General features: G+C 36.7%; 1 protein-coding gene across 1 annotated transcript; it reads right to left on the bottom strand.

Annotated features, from left to right (window-relative positions):
• Positions 1-7,381: 7,381 nt before the first annotated feature.
• igf2a (insulin-like growth factor 2a) lies at positions 7,382-11,367 on the bottom strand. Its single transcript, XM_026267957.1, has 4 exons — positions 11,133-11,367; positions 10,690-10,834; positions 9,755-9,930; positions 7,382-8,913 (listed from the first exon to the last, which is right to left on the bottom strand). The coding sequence occupies exons 1-4, from the start codon at positions 11,190-11,192 to the stop codon at positions 8,677-8,679; spliced, it is 618 nt and encodes a 205-aa protein (XP_026123742.1). The 5' UTR covers positions 11,193-11,367; the 3' UTR covers positions 7,382-8,676.
• Positions 11,368-16,147: the final 4,780 nt, after the last annotated feature.

Here is a 16,147-nt window from a genome sequence, read left to right as displayed (position 1 = left end):
AAATAAATATATAAAAAAAGAAAAAAATACTTTTATAATGTTTCATTGGTGCATACATTTTTATATGACAGTTTGTGACTCATCTTTTTGGATCCAGTTAATGACTGTGTGATTCATCTTGATGATGTCAGATAACTTTGATAGAAAGGTATGTAATGAATTAGGATGAATAGCCAGCTGTCAGCTGTTAAATGCAAGTACACAATTAGATAATACCAAATTAGGCCAACCAAATATCAAGCAATGCTTAATTTTGTTCAGTCTGTGGTGTAAAAAGGTTCCATTATCAATTAAAGAAAAAACACTTGTCTGAATTAATTTTGATCCCAATTTGTTTTAGTTTTTTTTTATATATATATAAATTTTACTGCTAGTCCACTGTATGAATAATTATTTGGTATAATATGTCAGTTTATTTTATTTTGCTATCCTCACTTACATAAATTAACTATAGTGTCCTGCACACACTAGTAAAAATAAAATCTAGTAAAAAATAATATCTGGTGCCTGAATAATTCTTGGTTTGACTGTATATAAAATAATTGCTCTTTTGAAGAAACCACAACTAGATCCTAGTGAACTGGCAAATTACAGACCCACTTTAAACCTTCCATTCATGTCTAAAAAATTTAGCAAAATTGTGTCTGCTCAGTTTTGTTCCTTCCCTCAAAAAAATAAAAAAAAGAATAAAAAAAAATATATATATATATATATATATATATATATATATATATATATATCTCTATTAACAATTTCAGTCAGGTTTAAGTCCCCACCATAAGCAAAGAAATTGCATTTGTTCAAATTACAAATGACTTGCTTCTTGCATCAGACCAAGGCTGCATCTCATTGCTAGTTTTGCTTGAACTCAGTGCTGCGTTTGTCAACATAGATCAATTACAAATCTATACAGGTATTCAAGGGTAGGCTCTAAGATGGTTTAGATCCTACCTGTCTGATTGCAACTACTTTATTTAAATGGAGAGTCATCTCAATTATCACCAGTAAAATCTCTAAAGTGCCATAAGGATCTGTCCTAGGTCCTCTTCTATTTTCAATATACATGTTGCCCCTTTGTAATATTATTAGAAAATATGGGATTAGTTTCCATTTTTATGCTGATGACACTCAACAATATATCTCAACAAGACCAGATGAAACTTCTAAATTATCTAAGCCAGGGGTGTCAAACTCAATTCTGGGAGTTTGACACCCCACCTAACACAATCAAATCTTCCAGTCTTATTTGAAAGCTACATGGTATGTGTGTTCAAGCACTGTTGGAACAAAACTCTGCAGGCACGATGTCAGACACTGCAATATGCTCTGGTCCCCTCCCTGCTTACCGTGGTGACGAGATGCATAGCAGATTGTCATCACTCAATGGCTGGATGTCTAAGTGGTGCCCACAGAATAACATAGGTTTCATAGACAATTGGACAAGCTTTTGGGGCAGACCTGACCTGTTGAAAAGAGATGGTCTTCATCCCTCCTGGGGTGGCGCCACACTTCTCTCTAAAAATATGGCAAATATTCTTAGTGTTTATACTTGACTAACTGGGGCCCAGGTCAGGAAGCAGACAGACTGGCTAAACCGACCATCTGCTAGCTGCCTCACATCACAGAGGTCAGCTAATTCTCAGCACATAGAGACTCTTTCACCTAGATATCACACTATAGAGACTGTCTGTTCCCCGAACTAGAAAATACAAAAAACGTCCAAACCAAGTTAAGATGAACAATTTAATTGAGGTTCAACAAATAAAAAACAGATGCAATATGGATAAACAAATGATAAAGCTTGGCTTATTGAATATCATATCCCTTTCTACGAAAACACTTTTTGTAAATAATATGATCACTAATCATAATATAGATGTGCTCTGTTTGACAGAAAGCTGGCTAAAACCTGATGATTACATTATATATAATACTAAAAGTATAACTCGTTTGAAGTAATGGTGCTTCATATAACATTATCCAGAGAAAAAAATGTTAATGATAAATCCCCCTTTATGTTTGTACTGGCTACTGTATACAGGCCACCAGAGCACCATACAGACTTTATTAAAGAGTTTGGTGATTTTACATCTGAGTTAGTTCTGGCTGCAAATAAAGTTTTAATAGTTGGTGATTTTAATATCCATGTTGATAATGAAAAAGATGCATTGGGATCAGCATTTATAGACATTCTGAACTCTATTGGGGTTAGACAACAAGTTTCAGGACCTACTCATTGTCGAAATCATTCTCAGATCATTATTTAGTTTTTTGCAAACTTCATATAGCCAAAATTGTAAATTCTACTTCTTGTTACAAGTATGGTAGAAAAAGTATGGTTTTGTCTACCACAAAAGTTATGTTAAGTTATTTAAGTTATCTTCCTGATTTATACAAATTTCTTAGCATATCCAAAACCTCAGAACAACTTGATGATGTAAAAGAAACTATGGACTCTCTCTTTTCTAGCACTTTAAATACAGTTGCTCCTTTACGCTTAAGGAAGGTTAAGGAAAACAGTTTGACACCATGGTATAATGAGCATACTCTCACCCTCAAAAGAGCAGCCCGAAAAATGGAGCGCAGCTGCAGGAAAACAAAAATAGAGGTATTTTGTATTGCTTGGCGGGAAAGTAACCTATCCAACAGAAAAGCATTAAAAACTGCTAGATTCGATTACTTTTCTTCTCTTTTAGAAGAAAACAAACATAACTCCAGGTATTTATTCAATACAGTGGCTAAATTAACGAAAAATAAAGCCTCAACAAGTGTTGACATTTACCAACACCACATCAGTAATGACTTTATGAACTACTTTACTTCTAAAATCGATACTATTAGAGATAAAATTGCAACCATTCAGCCGTCAGCTACAGTATCGCATTAGACAGTGCACTATAGACCCCCTGAGGAACAGTTCCACAAATTCTCTACTATAGGAGAGGAAGAATTGTATAAACTTGTTAAATCATCTAAACCAACAACATGTATGTTAGACCCTATACCATCTAAGCTCCTAAAATAGGTGCTTCCAGAAGTCATAGATCCTCTTCTGACTATTATTAATTCCTCATTGTCATTAGGATATGTCCCCAAAACCTTCAAACTGGCTGTTATTAAGCCTCTCGTCAAAAAAAAACACAACTTGACCCCAAAGAACTAGTTAATTATAGACCAATCTCGAATCTCCCTTTTCTGTCCAAGATACCAGAAAAGGTGGTATCCTCACAATTATAGTCCTTCTTAGAGAAAAATGGTATATGTGAGGATTTCCAGTCAGGATTTAGACCGTATCATAGTACTGAGACTGCTCTCCTTAGAGTTACAAATGATCTGCTTTTATCATCTGATCATGGGTGTATCTCTCTATTAGTTTTATTGGATCTTAGTACTGCGTTTGACACAATTGACCACGACATTCTTTTGCATAGACTTGAACACTTTGTTAGAATTAATGGAAGTGCATTAGCATGGTTTAAATCGTACTTATATGACCGCCATCAGTTCGTAGCAGTGAATGAAGATGTATCATATCGATCACAAGTGCAGAAAATCAGCTGCGGGCGGCAGATCCTTTTCCTATTTGGCGCCTAAATTCTGGAATAACCTACCTAACATTGTTCGGGAGGCAGACACATTCTTGCAGTTTAAATCTACATTAAAGACCCATCTCTTTAACCTGGCTTACACATAACATACTAATATGCTTTTAATATCCAAATCCGTTAAAGGATTTTTAGGCTGCATTAATTAGGTAAACCGGAACCGGGGACACTTCCCATAACACCCTATGTACTTGCTACATCATTAGAAGAATGGCATCTACGCTAATATTTGTATGTTTCTCTCTTATTCCGAGGTCACTGTATCCACCAGATCCAGTCTGTATCCAGATCATAGGGTCACTGCAGTCACCCGGATCAAGTACGTATCCAGACCAGATGGTGGATCAGCACCTAGAAAGGACCTCTACTGCCCTGAAAGACAGCGGAGACCAGGACAACTAGAGCCCCAGATACAGATCCCCTGTAGATACCTTGTCTCAGAGGACCACCAGGACAAGACCACAGGAAACAGATTATTCTTCTGCACAATCTGACTTTGCTGCAGCCTGGAATTGAACTATTGGTTTCGTGTGGTCAGAGGAGAACTGGCCCCCCAACTGAGCCTGGTTTCTCCCAAGGTTTTTTTCTCCATTCTGTCACCGATGGAGTTTCGGTTCCTTCCCGCTGTCGCCTCTGGCTTGCTTAGTTGGGGTCACTTCATCTACAGCGATATCGTTGACTTGATTGCAAATAAATGCACCGACACTATTTAACTGAACAGAGATGACATCACTGAATTCAATGATGAACTGCCTTTAACTGTCATTTTGCTTTATTGACACACTGTTTTCCTAACGAATGTTGTTCAGTTGCTTTGACACAATGTATTTTGTTTAAAGCACTATATAAATAAAGGTGACTTGACTTGACTTGACTCTGGCCCTCCAGAAACTGAGTTTGACACCCCTGATCTAAGCTAACAGAGTGGGTTAAAAATGTAAAAGATTGGATGACCAATAATTTTTTTTTACCTGTCCAATTCAGATTAAACAGAGATATTACTTTTTTTTTATTAAAATTTGCAACTATATGGATGTACTGTTACTTTCTCTTGAGTAAACTTGTCCTTTGAAACCCATTTTCCCATGTTACAAAAACAGTGTTCTTCCATCTTAGAAACATTGCAAAGTTAGGATACATGCTACCTGTTTCTGATGCAGAAAAGCTAGTTCATGCATTCATGACCTCTAACCTTGACTATTGTAATGCACTGCTAGCTGGATGTCCTGCATCTTCAATAAACAATTTACAGGTAGTCCAAAATGCAGTGGCTAGGGTCCTTACCAGGTCAAGAAAATATGATCATATTACTCCAATTTTACAGTCTCTGCACTGGCTACCTGCACTGGCTCCATATCATTTACAAAATATTATTACTTACCTACAAGTCCCTTTGTGGTTTAGCTCCTGTGTACCTAACTAGTCAACTAGTCTTGTATCGTGAAAAGCGTTATACAAATAAAATTGAATTGAACTAAATTGTAGTTTATTCCTGTGATAAATGGACTGTATTTTCAGCAGCCATTACTCCATTCTCACATAGTCTTTCAGAAATAATTTTAATATGCTGATTTAGTGCTCAATAAAAAATTCTTATTATTATCAAATTTTAAATCAGTTGTCATGTTTAATGTATTTTTGTGTAAACTGCCCCCCCCCCCATTTCCTACTGTAATTTTGATTAATTTAATTATTGCTGATATATATATATACAACAATACATGAAATGTTATTGGATCATAGTGTCGTATTTTTAAGATCTGCACAGTATATAAGCTGCGAAAGTCGTCAAAACCCATCAACAGATGGTGATGTGAACTAATGAAAGTTAAATGACTAAATGTTTTGCTATATATTTGGAATAGCTATATTTATAATTGTGCAGACTTGTAAAACATTTCACAGCTATTTAGCGGTCGCTTGTTTGCTTGTGACTGATTTCTGGTTTTGCAGTTACATTAGAGCAGATATTTTGCTCAGCGGGACATCAGTAGTTGCTGCCTTTGCTTCACACAATAGATTGAACAACAGGCACGCTGTGTCAGTGTGAATCTGTTCTTCCAGACATCTTTTGAACAGAAGCTTGTGATGATCTCAGACACAAGCATCATCATCCACTTCACAATTAACCTGATTTTGTACACAGTTTTTATACACAGCAACCACAAAGAATATAAATCATCTGGCTTATGTACACAAAAACATCCTTCAGTTCCCACGATACATGTACACGAACAACAGTAGCACAACAGATAAAGGACAAAGTGGATTGATGAAAGATTGAAGGATAGATTCAGCTGCCATAGAATGAACTAAAGAACGTCTGAGTCTTTGAAGTTGAGCCTTCATGTATCATTCCTGTTCTTTCCCCCATATTGTTAATAGCTCCACAAACCTCAGGCTTTAGTGAAAACATGCCTGTCCTTAAATCACATCTCAACCCCTCCAAGTCTTACATAAACATCCCCAAGGCACAAAGGCAGGCAAATTAATATCTGGCTTTTTGCAAATATTCATGAGGTACGAAGAAGCAGGTCTGGGCATGTCAAGTTTCCTGGATTTTGGGGTGGAGCGAGACGTGTGAATAAATGGGGTAACCACTGAAAGTGCTGCTGGTCCTGTATGACAGTATTTATCCCCTCATTTCAAACCTGTGTGACTTAATTTTTTTTCTGAGGAACACAAAAGTATGGAGCCCTTTAAATGACATGAGAAAAATAAATAAATACATATTGTTACCAAAACCTCCTTACTAAAAATTTTAGGCCTATTCCCTCAGCTCAGTAAAACTGTACTAATGTAGGAATGACTTCTTAATTTATTGACACTATGTGTGTGTGTGTGTGTGTGTGTGTGTGTGTGTGTCAGTTTAATGACATGGGTATGACACAGGTATTACAAGGAGAGGGTGACCTATGAGGACATTACCCATGTCCCCATTTTTCAAAACGCTTATAAATCATACAGAATTATTATTTATATTTTTTTTTGAGAAAGTAAAAATGCACAAAGTTTCCTGTGAGGGTTAGGTTCAGGGGTAGGGTTGGTGTTGGGCCATAGAATATACAGTTTCTACAGTATAAAAACCATTATGCCTATGAGATGTCCCCACTTTTCACAAAAACAAACGTGTGTGTGTGTGTGTGTGTTTTTACTGTTATGTGTGGGGCTTTGTAAAAAGACATTTTATTCATTTAATCCCTTTTGTTTATACAAATGGAAGTTAACAGGGCCTGATATTGTTTTGGACCCCAGTGATCTTCATTGCACTGACAAAAATGTTTTGGAAATATCTTCTACATTCCACAGAAGAAAAGAAGTCATACAGGTTCCCACTTGTAAGACACCATTCCCATTCTGGTTGTACCATCTGTACACTTCAGTTGATAAGAACTTATTGATTCATTGTGATTCATAAATACTTCCAACTGCAATATCTTCATTAACAGACCTTAGAAAAAAAATGAGACTTGTAAAATGAGACTTGAGTTTGGAGAGTACGAGGCTCGCCTTTTCATGGTGCACAGGTGATGCAGAGTCTGCGTGTTTCTAAGCTGACCTATGGCATTTCGTCAAGGTTAGTCAGCAAATCATCAATAGTTACTGTTCCCCAGCCTTCACCCTTCCCTTAGGGCAGCCAGGTCACTGCCTGTGTATGTACGCACTTGTTTTGGCGCTCCAAATGCATTCCGAAAGCTATAAACGCATCCACCTATTTTAGATTAGGCAACATGCAGTAAAATAAGTATTTGAAAAAGTGAATCTGGACCACTTTAGAAGCTTCCATTGACTTTACTTATAAAAGGAGACATAAACATTTTTGGTACATATAATCTACATACATAAGCAGAACAACTAAAAAAAAAAGATAAAATACAAAAAACTGCCATTTGTGCATGTCATGTCTTTCATTGGGACTGAATTTTATGGGTTACATCAAAATAAATAACGCCTCGATACAGTGCCATTACTTAAAGATAATGTTTGGTGGCTCAATTTGCAAGACTGGTCATACTAGGGTCAGTGACAACATCTTATGAGACTATTCATACATATTCAAGTATTTTTTTTTTTTTAAAGCAAAAGCACTGGAATACTATGATTGTATGTTGAAAATATGCAATAGGTTATTGCTGATTTTCCCTTTAAAAGGATTGCTCCATTTTTTGTATATATGTTTAAAATACTGTCTAAATAACAGTGAAGACGATTTGCAAAGATAAAATGGCAGAAACTCAAACCAGAAACATATGACACCTCAAAACATGTCAGACTGCTCTTGCCCAAAGTCCAAGATGACTTGATTGCAGATGTCCTGGGATATGATATCAGATTGAAATTTTTGTGATGTTTTCTGACTTCCATTGCAATGCTATGTCATTTGATAGCAAAGGCTTCACTTTCATTCTCCAGGGCACAGATTATGGATCTTGAACAGCCAAGCACAGATACAGTTTTTCCTGGTTGAGCTCATCTCCAAACAACCAGTCTTACTGAATTGTCTTTTGAATACAATCTTTTTTTTTTTTCCTAAAACGGAAAAACTCTTTACCAAACTCCTTTTGAGTCCAAGTTAGCACCATAATGTTATCATATTTAGCAGTCCATAAAAAATAGTGCTGTTAACATCAGTCCTTGGCTTTGCACAGCCAGTCAACATTTTCCTTACTTTTCTTCTGTCTTTATGCCACAGGTGTAGCATTTTAAAGGTGCTGGTAAAGGACTCTAATCTCGATAAATTCAATCCTTATAATATGACATTTAAAATACGGTACAATCAAGACAGAACCATAGACGGCTGACTTTTGACATTGGCGTTGTGGCAGCTTCCTCAGCATCAGTTCTGGGCATCCCTGTGATATTCATCAAGACTGCTTGATCTCTCTTGTCCCATTACATTCATTTTCAACGTTAACTTCTGTTGTTTTGAGGGCTGATAACACACAGAGTGTTCATAATCTGGATTCGAGAAAGACGGCGGGCGAGTGGTATGACTCATGAAAAAAAGTGCCTCTACTGACCAAGAATTGGCTATAATCCCTTGTTTTTTCCCATTTGGGAAAGGTGGCCTTCATTTGTGGGATGTGTTGATCTGAATGTGTGGAACGATGGCAGGTTGTCTTTCGGGAAGGGTCATGAGGGGCCGGTGGAAACGGGTTTGCTCCTCATCTTGGATTTTCTCCACCTGCTTCCTAAACTTTCTGGCAGGCAGGATGGATGGGACCCCTCTCCTTAACCTCTGGGCAGCCTTTCTTTGCCATACTTCATATTTGGAATACTTCAGATCAAGAGGCCCTCCTGGGATATCCTGCAAAACAGAAGAACTTGATGTAGATTCTGTAATTCATTGACTTTGAAATTTTGTAACACCGTAGCTCTCAAACAACAGAGCATTGTGCTACCAACAGAAAGGTCATGGGCTGAACTGATGAAATGCGCATCTTGAATGCAATGTAAATAAATGCGTGCATGTAAACTTCAATATGATTTTGAACAAAGCCAAAGGGTGGCTTCAAAATCAAATGCGTCACAGACATAGGCTATTCTTACGCCAGTACATTAAACACATCCCAGACAGACTGATCAAAGTCAGAATCTTATTTGTTGAACTGGGCGAGAAAAACAATACCCTCCTCAACTTACAGTGTGAACGTACTGTTCTCAAGTGGGGCTGACTATTGTGTTGTTTGTTTTTGTTATTTTCAAATCCAAGCCTTGGCCAGCTGGCCAACTGTCTTGCCAACACTTAACATATTTCCACGCCAAGAGCACATGGCACAAAATTTTGCCAGAATGCGGCATAACACTTGTACTTGTTTTGGTGCTTGGAATAATGACATCATTGCACATGCTGTCCAATAGAGTTTTATGGTGTTACCATGGGTTTTTGTTTGTGTAACTAACTATCTCCCTCGGTCTTGTTCCTACATCATCTTTAATGCAGTCTACAGCTTTCTGATGATCTCTGCCATTTTCTACATTGCTCAGCAATTCTGAGAGTGGAGACGTGGTTAATATTGATTTTGGCATGATAAAAACAGGCTGCATGTCTGACTAGCCTGTCTAGCTGGAGTCTGTGTTTGTGGGTTCAGTAAAATCCTTGTGCTGGGCTTTCAATGGGGGAGGGGGAGATAAACAGCTCCACGTACCTTGTGAAGAGCCTGCGATGCTGGGAAGGCCTGCAGCGAGCTGGAGGAAACATCTCGCTCCGACTTCACAGGCCTTGCGCAGTACTGCTCCAGCAGACGCAGATCGCAGCTCCGAAAGCAGCATTCTTCCACTATTCCTCTCTGAGGACGGCGGCTGTTTAATCTGTGCGGCCTGCCTGGGTGGGGGAAGAGAAGGTAAGCGATCAACTCCGGGGTTCCCCTGGAAAACGACCAATGCTATTAATTCACACCCTATTGTTTATATTTCACCAAATCCCACATGTGGCTGCTGGCATGTTCCTAGGATTTCTGAAATTGGAGACTCCTTCAACAGCTCCCTTCTTTCTTTCCTGTTGTTTGTGACTCGCTTTTTTATTTCTGGCACTAACTGATTTGATGAGGACATTATAATAGCGCAAAGAACAGTACACAGAAAAACAAATATTAATCTGTGTTCCCAGGGATGTGTGAATAGCTAGCAAAATGGATCCTTTAACCTTGACATTTGCCTACTAAACAAAGATAAAAGATAAAGAACAGCAGGAGAGGTACAAAAGGGGGAAGTCCTGCGTCATCTGATAGGAATATAGTGGACAAGAGAGAGAGAGAGAGAGAGAGAGAGAGAGAGAGAGAGAGAGAGAGAAATCTTTTGCAAACAACTAAATAACTTGCAGACACAAATTCCTTGTTTCCCCTAAATACTGACATTTAACAGCACTAATGGCTTTCACTGGGAATACATGCTAGAAAGCAATAAGAGGCATGTTTCCTCTTTAATAAATACCCTCATTGTGACATTCATTAGTGCACAGCAATTCGAAAGACAAGACACAGATGACAATGCCATACTGTGACTGCTTCTACAAGACAAACAGCTATGTAAATGTTTAGAATTCCTGACAACCATCACACAGCACTGTAAGAGTTGCACTTACTGATATAAAACCCTTCTTCTCCACACACGAACTGAAGAGCATCCACTAGTTCTCCACCGCAAAGCGTCTCCCATGTTTTCATGGGGGATGCGACCGCGACAGTGAACAATGACAGAATGAAAAATGAATGTATCAGCGAGCGCATCTGTGAAATGAAAACACATTTGAGTGTGAGTTTAACAGAGGTTACTTGTGTGATTGTGCTGATTTCAATCACGCGACCAAAGAGTGACACAAAAAGTTCAAAATAACTGTGGAGACGCTATTCTCCTTATCAATGATACCATGAAGAAATGCTATACGCTTAAAATAATGATGATTCTCACAAGTTTTACATATTGTCATGAATATACCTAAACATGCAACTCTAATTAGAAACGATGTAACTATGCGAATAACTTGCATACTGCAACCACAGTCATGTCATTGTCACTTTCTCTTACCGTTGTTTGTTTTTTCCCCGTTTTTCGGCACGATGCACAGAACAGATGGTAATCATCCATGCTAGGCGGTTTGTTGAAAACGACGTTTACTAGTTGTTGTACTAAAGAGTTGCTTTGTTTAATTTCCAGTCCGTTGCATTTCTTTGAGTGTTGCTTGTGGCTGTCTCAAAGTTTAGAGGACAGGCAAGGCATATGTAGTGAGAGACAATTTATACCAATACCCGCCCCTCGCACTCCCAGCCCTTAGCGATGTCCGAATGGTGAACGAATTGTTCAATTGAGTCGGATCTTTTTTTTTTTTTTAATGAACTGGTTGAACTGTTAACACAAAACCGACCAGAACCAATACACTGAATTAGTAAGAAGAACAGTTCTCGAGCCAACAACTCGACTCACTGAACGAGAACTTGTTTTGTGACCGTATTATAAACATATAGCATTTCAACGAAGTTATACATTTTTTGTTTTTTTCTTGATTCTGCAAATTATACTTAGATTATATTATACTAAATGACAACAAAGAATCTAATTAAGAAAACATTTAGAATATAAAACAGAAACGATAAACGCGATGACGTAACGATTCTTATTCTTTTTTTAGCTTTCTTTGAAATTAAATGTTCAAAAGAACCGATTCGCGGAAATGATTTCCCAATTACTGCCAGCCCGCCTGTGGATGAGAACTGGGATGCTTTTCTTTTAATCAGAGGTAATCTGCAGCAAACATTGTACTTAACCCAAAAAAAGTTAAAACTTAATATTTAGATTTTCCCAAATTGTCTTATTAACCGTTCTTATGCACAATACTCGTGTTAATGCCAAAATATTGTGTAGGTTGCGCGCTCACTGCTGGTTTATGTTTGAGTGCACACTCAGCTGATAGAGTAGCCTACCTGCTCACCAATGACAAGGCTCTTTCTTAGTCAAATAGCCGCCTCTTTAAAATACCTTTTGGCAACAGGTCAGCCTGAGGAATTTTAATTGAGGGAACATTCTTCTAGCTTCTCACCATAACAAAGGGGGTTGCAATCGCATTCCAGTGAATGCAGACAGACACCGTGCTGAAATTTCACTCTCACGACAACAGTGTTGACCTTATGTGCGAGCGCGACATTTCAGGCGAAAACATTAAATGATTTATGCTTTCTTTAAAAAGCTACTCAGTCTGTTTCATACGCTGATAACGACCCAGTAATGAACACAACGAAACAAATATATTATTCTGTATAAAATTTGTACTTCAGTACATAAGTGTTAGACGGAAATGAATGAGCAGTCAACATGCCCTGACATGCCTCTAACTGGACATAATGTAACATTGGCAAAAACACTTTCCATTGTTTGCCTGAAACATCAGACAGTCATGCAAAATGTGCTCATGTTACCTTCCTCTAAAAGTGGAAATGGCCTAAATTAGACATTTATAGTACCAATCATTCATTTAAGGACAAAAATAAGCATGCTATTTTTATTAGGACATTATACACTAAGAGTTCATAAGATGTTATTTTTACAAATAGACAGGCCTATACTCATTAAAATGAATGAGACAATATACACAAAGGAAAATGGTTTATGCAAATTTGTTACAGTTCAATATAGTGTGTGAATATTGTGACATTGTATCATGACAAGTACACTATAGCACGCTCTAGTGGTCCAAAGTAATAAAGCCATTGTAAAATGACCTCACATGAGTGAGACTTTACCTTATTCTGGTTAAAGTCAGGCAGTGACTGAATGAATTACTGGATTAACTAAAACTTTATTAAATAAATACATTCTTGTAGAGAAGATCTGTATGTTATGTGTGTACTGTTGTTACAGTATGGTAATCTGACACACTGAATACAGTGGCCCATTGGGCTAATTGAGATGTAATGTGTTTGATGTTTGGCACTTTCTGCCAACAAGAAACTGCTCAGGCTTCTATTTGCATTCCCCATGTAACTCAGTAACTCTGATCCTTACACAAAACACCCTCTTACACTCACTAGAACAGCAATGTTAACCTGTGCAATAAAACCATTACTTTACTTTGCATGGACATTCTGTGCTCAAAGAAGTAGATGAGTCAATGCATGTTAATATTGTAACTCCTAAACTTAAAAATAAAGAAAGAAAAATTACAGTGTAAAAGCTTCACTCTTTATCATATGTTGCTATGATATTTGCCGTTTTATATAGTGTAGAGGCACATGTTTTTGTTTTTTTGTCACTGATCAAATGTGCCATGTAACATGAAATTTGATTACATAATGGAAAACTAAATATAATTTTTTTTTTTAAAATGTGCTCTAAGAAAATAATATTCATTATAGGGAAATTCACAATGTAGCAAATGGCTGCCATTGTGAAGAGCCCACCTTTTGTCGATAAAGTTCCCCTGTAAGTTTGTCTCTAAACTGACTCCTGTCTTAGAACTATTTTGAAAGAAGACCTGTTGAGAGGCAAAGGTCATATGATACCTCGGTATAAGAGGACCTTGAGCATGTCTGTTTTCCACACCCTGAATAAGCTTTTTTTTTTTTAGCTACAGTGCAAATCATGTTTGTAAAAATAATCACTTGTAAATAAGTGAATATAAACAGTTGAGAAAGATATATCATTATATTGGATCCATGCAATTTGTCTTAAAGTGACAGCTCCTTATATATTAGCTGCTGTCGGTTCCTTAATGTTAATCCAAGAAAAGAGAGAGAGAAATTCACTCACTGCTCTTGACAGAATAACTTTTGCAGCTTTAACAGTTATTATTCTTTATTTAATTTATACAATGAATACTATGCAATGCTATTTTACATGTAAACATTCAGTTTCTGTACCTGAACTCAAGACAAACCTGAAAAATTAAAGCATTGTTTAATTTGTATTATAATTTTCATTGGGGCCCTGCATACCTCAGCTACAGCCCTGGTGTTGGTTCTTAAAAAAAAAAAAAAAAAAAAGTGATATAGTGCCAGTGCCTTGGTTTCATGTGCTTTTTGCATATGAGACCTCTTCTTCATAAGTCAGTACTGCCAGGGGTAATTCTTTGAAGCAGGCAAATTCACTTCAAGTATTTTGCAGTCCCCGGTCACCTATAAGATGATGTGATGTTATTTATTCTTTTTTAATATTTAAATTTATAGTGATAAATAATTTTATAGTTCATAAGAATATTATTCTGTTCCCAAATAAATCTATTATGAGTCAGGCATGTTGCATTTAGTCAATAAATTTAGAACGAATTTAAATTGACGGAACCAAACAGTATAATTTCAGACCATTTTTTATACGATAGTTGAGAAGACCTACACATTTTAATGCATCAGGCTGCATTATACTTTTAAGTTCTGCACATATGGCCCCATATTGCATATACATTTAGGATTACATAAAAGAGCAAGCCATTCTCTTACACATTCTGATTTCTATCTAATAATTATATGTCTCATACACTGTACAAGCCAAAAGTAAAGCAACATTAAATGACATAACTACATAGTGATAGGGAGAAAGCAGCTTAATCAAAATAAGAAGACTGATAAAATACATGAGCAGACCAAAGTTGTGAAGGTCCTCCTGTATTTTCTGTGTATCATACAGCTGTGCTTTCTTGAAACTATTGGTGAAACCAGAGTCAATGGTAAAGGTGGACAAAGACATGAGGATGTTCTCCATTCAGCTGAATGGAACAGTGTTAAAGTCTATGTTCACCCAGAGAATGCAATTTCATGATATCACCGCAACAAACAGCACTAGTCTCAAGGACTGTAACCTAACAAACCTCATAATAGTATAAACAGCTTTTATGTCTGCAATGACATCATATGGGAGGGGTGGGTACCTCAAGAAATACTACAGTATGTGTCCTCCAATGTCTCTGTAGCTCCACTTCCAACCATTCATTCTGGAGTCATTCACCAATCCATCACCTGCATCTGTGCAACAGCCCTCGTTTGCACTACCGCTTTACTAAAGCACTTAAAACCACAATTCACACCGTGGCAGAGTATCATAAATCTGAAGAAAAATACAGTATTTTATGGTCTTACTTTTAGACAAATAGATGAATAAGTATGCATATAATTTTAGTTAAACATAAACATTTTCATGTTGTTTACATTGACAAATACGAGTCGACTAAAATGATAACAATTACATTTTTTATTTGACACAATCTACTTCTTGTATATACAAGTTTTAATTGTACTTACATCTAAGAAATCCAGCATAATTTCTCTAATAACATCTATAATTAAACTGTTGACCCAACCCTTAAATCTACCCAAACCTGTCCATAACCTCACCTGTATTCCATCTCACTAGCAGCAAAAGCATAAACATAATTAGTACATTATACTTCTTAATTTTGTAGGTTGTAGTTGAAAAGGCACCTGATATAAAGTGGGAACAAACAATTAAATGAGTAGTTATAATACACAGCATTCAGTGAAGCCTCTAAGTAATATTTATGAGAATAATCTTATCAGAAAATTTCTGTATGAACCTTTATCTTTGAAAAAATGTCCATGCTATTTTATTATAGACCAGACATGAATAACTGCGGGGGGAACAGCTTCCATTATTCACATTTTTAATATGTGTATAGTATGTTTAATGCTTCTTCTGAATTTCCAAGTATAAAAACATGCTGAGAGGACACTTATTAATTACTCAATAACACATTATTATGAGTACAAAATAAATACATCAGATTTTTTTCCCCCAGAACTTGAATCCTTTTTTGACAATGATTTCCAAACGTATTATTAAATTACAATTTATTAATTTAGCAGACGCTTTTATCCAAAACGATTTACATTGCATTCAGGCTAACAATTTTCTCATATCATGTGTTCCCTGGGATTCGAACCCCCAACATTACTCTCGCTACCATTTGAGCTACAGGAACACATATTATTTTATCATTTTATATTAAGATTGATACTGAAAGACTAGAGAGAAAGAAGGTAAGGCTGCCATGTTTAGGTTATTAAAGCCATTATTTTTGTTTTCTTCACTTACGAACA

The sequence above is a fragment of the Carassius auratus genome, chromosome 7 (genome assembly GCF_003368295.1).
Source record: "Carassius auratus strain Wakin chromosome 7, ASM336829v1, whole genome shotgun sequence".
Classification (NCBI taxonomy): domain Eukaryota; kingdom Metazoa; phylum Chordata; class Actinopteri; order Cypriniformes; family Cyprinidae; genus Carassius; species Carassius auratus.
This window is presented reverse-complemented; position numbering and strand designations above follow the sequence as displayed.